This window comes from Rhinatrema bivittatum, chromosome 7 (genome assembly GCF_901001135.1).
Source record: "Rhinatrema bivittatum chromosome 7, aRhiBiv1.1, whole genome shotgun sequence".
NCBI lineage: Eukaryota > Metazoa > Chordata > Amphibia > Gymnophiona > Rhinatrematidae > Rhinatrema > Rhinatrema bivittatum.
In genome coordinates this window covers 50,563,941-50,575,019 of record NC_042621.1, presented here as the reverse complement: position 1 = coordinate 50,575,019, position 11,079 = coordinate 50,563,941, and the positions used below count along the sequence as shown (strand labels likewise).

The window sequence follows — 11,079 nt, the reverse complement described above, 5'->3', positions numbered from 1 at the left end:
CACCAGTGTGAATATGTGTGCTTGTGTGTGTGTGTGTGAGAGAGAGCCTGTGTATGAGTGCACCAGTGTGTATATGTGTGCTTGTGTGTGAGAGAGCCTGTGTATGAGTGCACCAGTGTGTATATGTGTGCTTGTGTGTGTGTGTGAGAGAGCCTGTGTATGAGTGCACCAGTGTGTATATGTGTGCTTGTGTGTGTGTGTGAGAGAGAGCCTGTGTATGAGTGCATCAGTGTGTATATGTGTGCCTATATGTGTGTTTGCCTGCCTGTGTGTGTGTGTGTGAGAGAGAGCCTGTGTATGAGTGCACCAGTGTGTATATGTGTGCTTGTGTGTGTGTGTGAGAGAGCCTGTGTATGAGTGCACCAGTGTGTATATGTGTGTGTGTGTGTGTGTGTGAGAGAGAGAGCCTGTGTATGAGTGCACCAGTGTGTATATGTGTGCTTGTGTGTGTGTGTACGTATGTGGAGCCTGACAGACAGGGCTTTGCAGGTGACATTGCCCTTGCACAGTGCACTTCCAGCCTCCCTCCCTTCTCATGCTGATGTAAACAAGGTACGGCGACCCTCGGCTCCCTCTCCCTGCCTCCCATGTAGAAGAGGAACCTTTCCTATTTCCCACCCCGCCCTCAAGAACGCCCTCCCCACCCCCCGCAAAGCAAGCAGGCAGACGGACACACTCTTTCCCCGTGTCCGCTTGGCCTCCAGCAATGCTGTCGATTAGATGTGGGTCAGATCATGGGGCGGGCAATCCTCCAAGCCACTTCCGGGGGTGAGACGGCATTTTACTATGGAAAAGGGGCTATTTGCAGACTGCGATCCGTGTACTTTCTGCTTCTACCCACAGATTACAGAGGTGTTCTCGTGGGGGGGGGGGGGGGGGGGTTAGGTAGGGGGAGGCGCGTTGTGTTACCCGGGCAACGTGCCACAAATCTCTGCTGCTACTTTTTCCTGCAGCAATAATCAAAGCAAAATCCGACAGGTTAAAAACTACCCGCTGCATTTGTACCCATGCGGACGGTTTAATATTGTGTGGGTGTGTGTGAGACCCCCGCCCCCATCCCCCAACATTGTTAATCAGAGCTCCGCAAATTTTGGTTTGCATTTCCTGAAATAGAGAGCCAAAACGAGAAGTGCTGCTGCCTTCTCTTCCTCCCATCACTTCTAGGAAAATGTCCAATGGGCCCCGCTGCTCACCCAATTAGCCATGGGTAGACGGTGATTTAGGAGTGTAAATTTGGCCTGTCTGAAAACCTGTCCCATAATGCACCCATATTTACCCACATTTGGAGGTGGTGTTGTGGGGGGTTACTGCACTTAGGTTGGGGGGGGGGGGGGAGGATGCACCCGGATTCCGCCCTGTTATTTGTCACGGGAAACAGACCTGCGCATAAAGGAGGCGCCGGCGACTTGAGCAGCCACCTGGAGTTTCAAAACGAAAGGACGAGCGGCTTCTCTTTGGATAATTAATGCAAAGCAGACGGTCTGAAGACTGCGCTTACACCTCCCCCCCCCACCCCCGAAACAATCCCAACAATGTTTAAAAAAAAAAAAAAAATCATCAAGAACCATGATCTTGAAGGCACGATTCATAAATGAGAGGTTGGGAATCGCAGAAACTCAGACAAATTCTTGTCTTGCAAGGCATACATCTCAAAGTCGGGATCAACCAGTGTTGTACGGTTGACGCTAGCAGAGCGTGTAAAAAAATAACTCTCCAAACCCGGTTTGAAAAAATTCTTGCAATTATTCCCTCGCATCGGCTGCAACGAATCTACAGACTTTGAATATCACTTCTGCAACCAGAGTTGGGGTGCATACGGGGTGTGTGTGTGTTTGTGGGAGGAGTGCACTATAAACAAGATCTACTACTAGAAAGAAAATAGTAGAAAAAAGTAATGGTGAAAAAACAGGAGAGCAATAAAGTGTGCTTATTTCAAAAGGCCTGCCTGGGTGTGTGAGAAGGACTCTCTGAGATGTTCAGACATTTTGACTAAAATATCCTTGAGTAGTAGAATAGGCTGATAGGAAGTTAAGTCACAGCTGGCAATCTAGCTCTCTTGTTACCTAAGAGAATGCCTGGCTGGATGGCCACCGAGACAATGACCGTGGTTTCAAAAGGGCTTATACGTGCTACTCTGGGGGAGTTTCTCGACCCAAATTATGGATTTATGATCATGCGATGAATAAGGAGAATCCTAGCCATGCCGATGATACAAGCAGATGTCAAATGTCCTGGAAGATTCTAGACCAAGAGGCAGCCCATTAGTGTTCCAGAAAGAAAGAAGCCCTAGATCAGTTAAGTACAAAAATATTGTTGCAGTGCTAAAATGTTATTATTAAAACAGTTCATGTGCATTGTTTGCACTACTTTATATATGTCAAAGTTAGATTTTTTAAATATTTGTAACTCTTAAACAGTTAAATTAACTAAAATTCTGCTCCATGTTAGAATTTTCTTTAAAAACTCAAACAAAGCAGTTAAATGTTTAGTTTGTATGGACTTGCCTAGATTGTGAATAATAATGAACTATAAACTTCTTTTTTTTTTTTTTTTTTTTTAAATCTACAATATACAGTGTGTGAAAGGCACCGGATAAGCACCTGAAACTAAATGACTCTATTTAAGCACCAGAAAGGTTTAATATATGCAGCGGCAGCGCACAACTTCTCACAATGCCCTAACCCCATAGGGGCGGATTTTCAGAGCCCTGCTCGCCTAAATCCGCCCAAAACCGGGCGGATTTAGGCGAGCAGGGCCCTGCGCGCCGGTAAGCCTATTTTACATAGGCCTACCGGCGCGCGCAGAGCCCCGGGACTCGCGTAAGTCCCGGGGTTTTCGGAGGGGGCGTGTCGGGGGGCATGTCGGGGGGCGGGCCCGAACCGCGCGGCGTTTTCAGGGCGTGTCAGGAGCGTTCCAGGGGCGGGCCCGGGGGCGTGGCTACGGCCCGGGGCGTGGCCGCGCCCTCCGGACCCGCCCCCAGGTCGCGTCCCGGCGCGCAGGAGGCCTGCTGACGCGTGGGGATTTACGCCTCCCTCTGGGAGGCGTAAATCCCCCGACAAAGGTAAGGGGGGGGCTTAGACAGGGCCGGGTGGGTGGGTTAGGTAGGGGAAGAGAGGGGAAGGTGAGGGGAGGGCAAAAGGAAGTTCCCTCCGAGGCCGCTCCGATTTCGGAGCGGCCTCGGAGGGAACGGGGGTAGGCTGCGCGGCTCGGCACGCGCCGGCTATACAAAATCGATAGCCTTGCGCGCGCTGATCCAGGTTTTTAGCAGATACGCGCGGCTCCGCGCGTATCTACTAAAATCCAGCGTACTTTTGTTTGCGCCTGGAGCGCAAACAAAAGTAGGCCTATTCGCGGAGTCTGAAAATCCGCCCCAAAGTGCCTGCACCCTATGCGCTGTGGGGACCACGAGGGAGGATGAGAGTTCACTCTCTATGCATTCAGCTCAAGGGCCTGGATTGCCAACCAAACCGCCAGCTACCCTGGGTGTGACCCCTGATGCAGAAAAACAGAGCGAGGACCTCAATACGCTACCCAACAGTTGGCAGGGGGCAAGACATTTTTTGGTCACTGTGAACAGGAACTGCGAAACTCCATGGTTAAAACAAAATAAAATACTAAAATCCCCTTATACTTGTAAAATTGCAAGGCTGCCAGATGTGGAACCCTATTCACCTCACTGAAAGCACGTATCTAAATATTTTTAAACTATGAAGGAAAATAACTCAATCTTAAAAAGTATTAATTTCTGAGACGCTAAAAATAACAGAGAAGTGTTAAGGTATATGGTTTGATGAAGGAAGCAGTTGAAATATAGCTACCAATAATTATTCTACATTGTTTATGTTCCATGTTCTTCAAACATATATATATATATTTTTGCTGCCATTGATATGCATTTTAATTAACCCATCTATGAGCTGGTAATAGTACCAAGCAACCATCCAAGTCCATGATAAATACATTATGTCTTTCTCCTTAATGGACTGAGACTTTTGGGGAACTTGTCTTTTTAAATGGCTTTTAAAAGTGCCAAACTGTATATAAACAGTATTACATTTTTTTTTGGCTCCCCCCCAACCAACTCCACTTCATAGCATTGCTTTTATATATAAACAAGGTGAAAGAAAACTTGAATTTGTAGATTACTTTTAGAAAATGCGAGATGAAAATGAGGTGCTTAAGGGCATCACTGAACCAAGATCATCAAACTATATCCCACAGAAATGAAAATACAATACAGCTAGCTTCCTTATTAAGTCAATATAAATCCTCAAAAGGTTTTGAGTAATTGAACATCAGATAATCCATATAATAAAAATCATAAGTCCTTTGTCTTTCAGAAGACGATAGCTGTGCAAAATATTGCTGGGTAATTTTATTTGTTGTTCGCTCTTCATTGGAATGCCTGTCTTTAAATCGAGGGAATGTCAGGTTGTGGGGTGCACTGATCAAATGGAGCAGAAAGTCTGCATCTTCCTCCATACTTTCAAATTTTCCGATAAAGTCATAGTCTATCAAACACGGACTGCACAGCCTGCTGACGTGATCCCAATGAATGTCCATGCCCACTGGCTTATGAACATCTAGGAGATACTGAATGAACTCCTTAAACTGCACTCCAGACCCTGTCCTCAGAGCTTCCCTTGTTGCATTTCGGCGATATTTTGAAATGATGGCTTTGCCAAATACGGGATGATAGTAATTGTTTGCGTGCTCAAACTTGTCTCGAAAAGCAGATACTAACCTCTCAAAAGGCTCCCGGATGAAGAGCATTTTAGTGTAAGTGTTGAGTCTCTGGGAGATCCCTTTTCGATCAAAGCCATCCAACCTTCTCAAGTAATTTCCATAATGAACTGTGTTGTGCTGTATATCATTAGTGGAGGAAGCTAATCCATTAAGAACCATTAGGACTCGTTTCCAATTAGAGCAGCCAGCTTTTGGTACTTCACAGTACAAAATTTGGTGTTTATCCTCGACAAAAATTCTAGAAACATGATAAGGAGTGATTACTCTTCTGCTGTTACTCTTGTATTTTGAACACACATCTTGCATTAACTTCTTCCTTCCTCTTTGTATTTGGTAGAGCCTTTTCCAACTATTGTTGCTGTGATCAACCAGCCTGGAGAGGGTGACAGTGGAGCTGTTCATAGCAATTAGGATAGGGCTCTTTTTAATCAGAATCCTTTTTCTCCGTTTGTGAGGTCTAATAGGATTCATTTCAATGCCTTTTTTCTCATTATCTTTCATCAGAAAAACGACGTTTCTTTGTCTCCTGTTTGAGCTCTGGAATTTAGTTGGCAGCTGGTATGGTGGGTGAGGGGATTCCGCCTGGTTTCTAATCAGTAATTTGTCAGCAGTGTTTCCCATTATTTTCCCATCTTGATTGCTTGATGTACAGTCCTAAGAGGAAAGACATGACACATTGTTCATGCAGAAGGTATTTACTGTTAACAACTTAAAATGAGAAATTGTAGTGATGCCTATTCATCTCAATTGAACATTGGCTAAACTCTGAAATGAAGTAATGTTGATCACACACACATTGCATCCACGCTGAACATTGTGTTTCCTCTGCTCCTGTTGGAAATTGTCATCAAAATACAAAATTCCCAGGAATCCACTTTGAGACAAAAGACCCAACTAATTATTACATTTTTGTATACCAAGGGTGGCCAACTTCAGTCCTCAAGAGCTACAGACAGGCCTGGTTTTCAGGATATCCACAATACACATGTATGAGATAGATTTGCATACACTGCCTCCATTGTATGCAAATCTATATTATGCATATTCATTATGTAAATCCAGACAACCAGGCCTGTATGTGGCTCTCGAGGACCGGAGTTTGCCACCTCTGTCAGAGACCCTACAAAAAGAAGCAATGGACGGGGAGCAAACTTAATAATTTCTGCCCCAGTGAAGGCCAATTATAATGCAGCTAAAGCCCAAAGGAGCAGGATGAAGTTGTTTCACATGCAAACAGCTTCATCTTGCAAGCTTACTTCCTAAACCTGCTCAAAGGGTCTGACCCTTTTCTACTGGACTGAGGGGGTGGGGAGGGGGAATCCTCCCCCTCCTCCCTTCCTGCAAGCCAAAGATGTCAACTTGAATGGTGAGTACAGTATGAAATTGTTGTTTCTGGTAGGCTAGGCACATTTTATAACTTTTTGGTGAGTACACTAGGAAAAGTATAGGTGTTTCTGGTAATTATTCACATTATACAACCCTTTTTTATTATGAAAATGTTAGGTAAGGGGTGCTTTGGGAGGTTTGGAATGCAATATGGGTATTTCCATTATTTCTTATGGAAAAAAACAGTCTTGAGTTACAACCAGCCCTCTGGAACGAATTGAGTTCGTAAGTCAAGGGTCCACTGTATAAGGTTGCATACTCTATTACATTTCTCGAGAAATTTAACTTGTTTGCTATGCTCTACTACCTGACCAATTTTTTGTCCTTTGTGGGAAACTGAATGGCCAAGTTTAAGTTCATGCATGGATTAAATCTCGCCCCTACTGGTACAATTAAAAACTCCTTTTGAAATGATAAAAAGGGCATAAGGGGTCTGTGCTAATGTTGGGTTGCCACTGAGGCATAACCCTGGATAATATAAATCCAGGATTAACAATGACAAGCTGAAAATGAGGGACAGATCAGATATTCCACGCTCTGCGTCCATGATGAGGTACCTTTGCTTTTCTTTGCACCCCCAGGTAAAAAGTTGCAAAAAGACCGCCACCCTGACATAAGCATAGCAGTCAATGCCTTTTCCCAGAAAGGCAGAATTTATCTTGTATTGCTATTATAATAATTTGAAATTTTATATGAGTTATCATTTATTATTGTATTATTGTATTATTTTTTATATTCAAGGATTATGTTGCGTTTTATTGAGCTTGTTCCTTGCCTGGGTTATGTTTGCAATTAGGTAAATAATAAATGTAAGACAATAAATAAATAAATGGTAAGAAACATTTCCAACAGGCACAGGATTTCTTCCTTCAATGGAAGCAAATAATTGTGCTGTAAATAGCCTTGCGAAGGGCTTGGCATCCGGTAGATGGAGCAATATTGCTGTCCTGTATTGTGAGTGAACAAAAGACTTCAAACCTTTTAACTCTTCACACACATACATACTCATATACACACACACACACATACAAAATGAATATGCCGGGGTTCTTTTTTTTTACTGTATCTTCTACTAATTTGCAATTTAGCCATCCACTATGAAACCAAGTATTTATGGATGATCAAACTCAGACAGTAATAAGTACAACTTGCGCCCTAGGGTATAGACTTTGATATATCTTTCCATTTTCCTAAAATAATGCCGTAGTACAATACACTGACTTCTATTAGCAAGCCAGGCTCTGTAATTCCTTTCCCACAGACAGATGATAAAATGCAGCTTTACAGAAACACTTCGGTGCATTCTCTTTCCATTCATCACCACAGAACATACCTTTTTTGGTGACTGTAGTCCAATATTAAATCTTAGACCTAAAAAGGAAAAATGCAGAAAATTACTATCTGGCGCCACTTATATTGTGACAGTTAATAATGTGCTGTAAACAAACTATTAACAGTGTTGTTTTTTTTTAAACTATTAGCACTGCAAAGAATCACTTATTCATGCTTTTCTTACGCTGCGTGGCATATGCATTTAAGTGAAATATTTGGTATTTTCATTTTGTACCACATGCATAGTAGGTGACAAAATGATACAAGTATATACAGAATATCACAGCAGACAAAAATGATAAGGCCCATCTAGTTGGCCCTTCCTGTCACAATACCCCCCCAAGTTCACCTGACCGCTTGCTTTAACTTCACATCCTCACAACTCTGTGCATGCCCCTTACTTTCTTGAACTCTGATTCCATTTTTGTCCCCACTGCATTCCATGGGAGGCTGTTGCATTTATCCATCACCCCCATCAGTCTACCTCCTTAGATTCTCACATTGTGGCTCCTTGTTCTAGAACTACCATTCTACTGAAACATACTATCATATTCCTTCCCCTCTGCGGTATGCATAATTAGGTCTTTAAGTTTCATTTCATTGGGCTTTTGGTGCACCATTTTGGGTATCCTTCTTCTGTACTACATCTACTCTGTATTTTTTTTTAAACTCTTTATTTATGAATTTTCATGGCACAAAGAAACAATGACATACAAGTATGTGATAAACAAAATATGATCCAACCAGATGGCAGCAGATTGGAGATCTGTATCATACAATCATTGAGAGTCAGACACAGAGTACAGAATATGAAGAGTATAGGTAAAACATAAAAGAAGATATTCACCAAGGAGCTCTTAATCAGATAACACAGTATCAACTAAATATTTGTGATAAGGACTCCAGATCACATCATATTTAAACAACTCATATCCCAAAGCGCTCAAGATCCGCAATGGTTTGCACTTGTTTGTGCCAGTGATGGATTTCTCTTCCAAAATGAGGCTATAGTAAATCGGGCAGCTAACAGTAAATGGTCCACTAAATGTCTAAATTTCCTAGGTATCAATGAACCTTCCCATCACCCCAACAAACCTAGCACCGGGAAGACATAGATAGGAGAATTAATGATATCTTCAATTTCCTCAAATACTCTACGCCAAAAGCATTGTACCCCAACACACTACCATCACATATGCAAATAGGTTCCACGCTCACCACAGCCTCTCCAAGGGAAGAGGGTCAAATAAAATACTGGCATACGGTAGGTTCTATGAAACAAGAGACCATAAGTTCAATTTAATGTTGACATATAGAACTGCTACGAGCAGTAGATCAAATAAGCCTCCATGTTTGAGCAGTAAAAGTGACTCCCAGGTCTACATTCCATCAATCAATTAAACCTTGTGAAGTCGTAGTGCCTGCCTTCCCTTGAAGTATGCCCAAGTAGAGAAGCGTGGTATCTTTAGCATATGCATCAGGGACTGTCAAATATTTCTGCAACACATTAGACTCAGATTGAGGTGTATGTAGATCAAGTAAAGTAGAAAGAGCAGACCTAAGTTGTAGATAATTGACATGCGTGGATGCAGGGAGGTCAAATTCAGAACTAAGGGCATCAAAAGTTTGAAACCTCCCATCCTCCCACAACTAAAAGCAAATTATGGAGGCCACAGTCTCTCCATTCCTTAAAAGCTAGAGAGAATGTAAGACCGGACACAAGAGAGTTCCCATAAATAGGGGCCAAAAGAGATAGTGACTTTGCCTCTAGCCACAAGTATCCTGATACTTGTTGCCAGATCTTAAGAATATGTGCAAGTTTTTGGCTATTCTAAGATACCTTACGGCGTAACAGAGATATATGTGATAGGAATGGAAACATTGTTAAATCAACAATATCAGACTGTAATTGTTCAAGAGGACACCACCCTGCCTCTAGATGCATGATCCAGACTTTAAGCGCCAAAAGACTGATGGCCCAGTAATATATTCTGAAATTGGGAAGTGCCATCCCCCCTTGCCTCTTAGGGAGCCACACCTGGCTGAATCAAATATGTGGTCAACGATAATTCCATATAAATTGGAATATCATACCATGGAGGGAGTCAAAAATCTTAGCAGAGATATCACAGGGGACATGTTGGAATAAGTATAAAAATTTAGGAAATGTAACCATTTTAATAAGATTAATGTGCCCAGCCCAGGAAATTGGCAAACGCGTCCATTTTTGCAGCTTTGCCTTAGTCTGGGCTAGCAGATTATCATAATTTTTAGAAAAAAAAGACTACCCATATCCCTAGGAATAAAAATCCCCAGGTAGAAGAACCCTTCCAGGACAACACGAAACTCAGCCATATATGGGGGGATCACCGCATGAGGGCCCAAAGGGAAAATCTCTGACTTGTTGTAATTGACCTTATAACCAGAAAGAATACCAAAATTCCCCAAGGTGGCCGTGGATTGGACATGAAAATCAGAACATCGTCTGCATAGAGGGAAATAGTATATGTAGTAGCTCCAAACTGGAGACCCCTAATATCCGGGTGCTGTCGAATAAGGGCAGCCAAAAGCTCTATAGTGAGGCCAAAAAGCAGGGAAGATAATGGGCATATCTGCTGTGTATTCTGGGCAATAGAAAAAAAGGGGGACCCACCATTAATTAGAAGGGCTCGAGGAGCTTCGTACATGGCATCCACCCATTATAAAAACATTCCCATAACTGCACATCTCAGATAAGACCATGATATATGGTCCAACGATTTTTCTGCGACTAGAGAGGTAATGAGCCCCATTTTTCCCGATTTTCTAGATAAATGCATAATACTGAACAAACGCCGTGTATTAGCTGTGGAGACACGGCCCTTAATAAAACCAGTTTGATCTGGATGGATCATGAAGGGAAGAACAGTTTCCAGGCAGAGCTGTAAAATTTTGGCTAACATTTTTAAGTCCGAATTCAACAATGATATGGGGCGGTAGGGTCAGCTGCATCCTTTCCTGCCTTATAAATGAGGGAGATATTGGCATCTCCCAGAGTTCCCAGAGAGGAGACAGTCAGCCCAGCACTATTATATAAGGACAATAAAAAGGGAGACAAATCCTTGAAGCACTTTGTTATGACCGTTGGCCGCAGGCGGCCGCAGTTGACTCAACTCTCATCCTGCCATGCCTGGCCCTCCACTCTAGATGAACTTGTGGCTCTGGCCAGCCATTGTCGCCGTGCTGTTCCTGGTCCTCCTTGCTTCACATGGTGGCTGGGATGCCGCCGGCCCACGCTCCGACTCCGGGCCTTCCTAGGTTCGTGCGTGCCATCTGTTCTCTATTTAAAGGGCCAATGGAGGGAACCCCCTGGGCCGTCCCTGACTGATGACATCATTACCTTGGGATACTTAAGCACTTCCTTTGGCCTATGCAAACTGACTTGGCAACAAGTTCCTTCACCTCACTGGTGCTTATTCCTGTCTCACTGTCTCTCTGGATGCTGCCTTGGATTTCTCTCTGCTGATCTGGACTCTGGCTCGGGTACCCGCTCCTGGGGGGCATGCTTGCGCTTCCTTTCAGGAGACCTGGTCTCCAGGCTTCCCTGCTCCTTGGGGTAGCTCCTGCGCTCCTCAC

At 43.5% G+C, this 11,079-nt stretch overlaps 1 protein-coding gene across 2 annotated transcripts in view; it reads right to left on the bottom strand.

The window, feature by feature from the left end:
* Positions 1 to 3,332: 3,332 nt before the first annotated feature.
* The window catches only part of CHST8 (carbohydrate sulfotransferase 8), a 556,907-nt gene continuing 549,160 nt past the window's right edge, over positions 3,333 to 11,079 (bottom strand). For both annotated transcript variants that reach the window (XM_029608352.1, XM_029608353.1), the window contains exons 3-4: positions 7,466 to 7,503; positions 3,333 to 5,400 (exon numbers count right to left, since the gene is read on the bottom strand). In XM_029608352.1, coding sequence (XP_029464212.1) covers positions 4,258 to 5,400; positions 7,466 to 7,503 — 1,181 coding nt within the window. In that variant the 3' untranslated portion in view covers positions 3,333 to 4,257. The remainder of the gene's footprint in view (positions 5,401 to 7,465; positions 7,504 to 11,079) is intronic.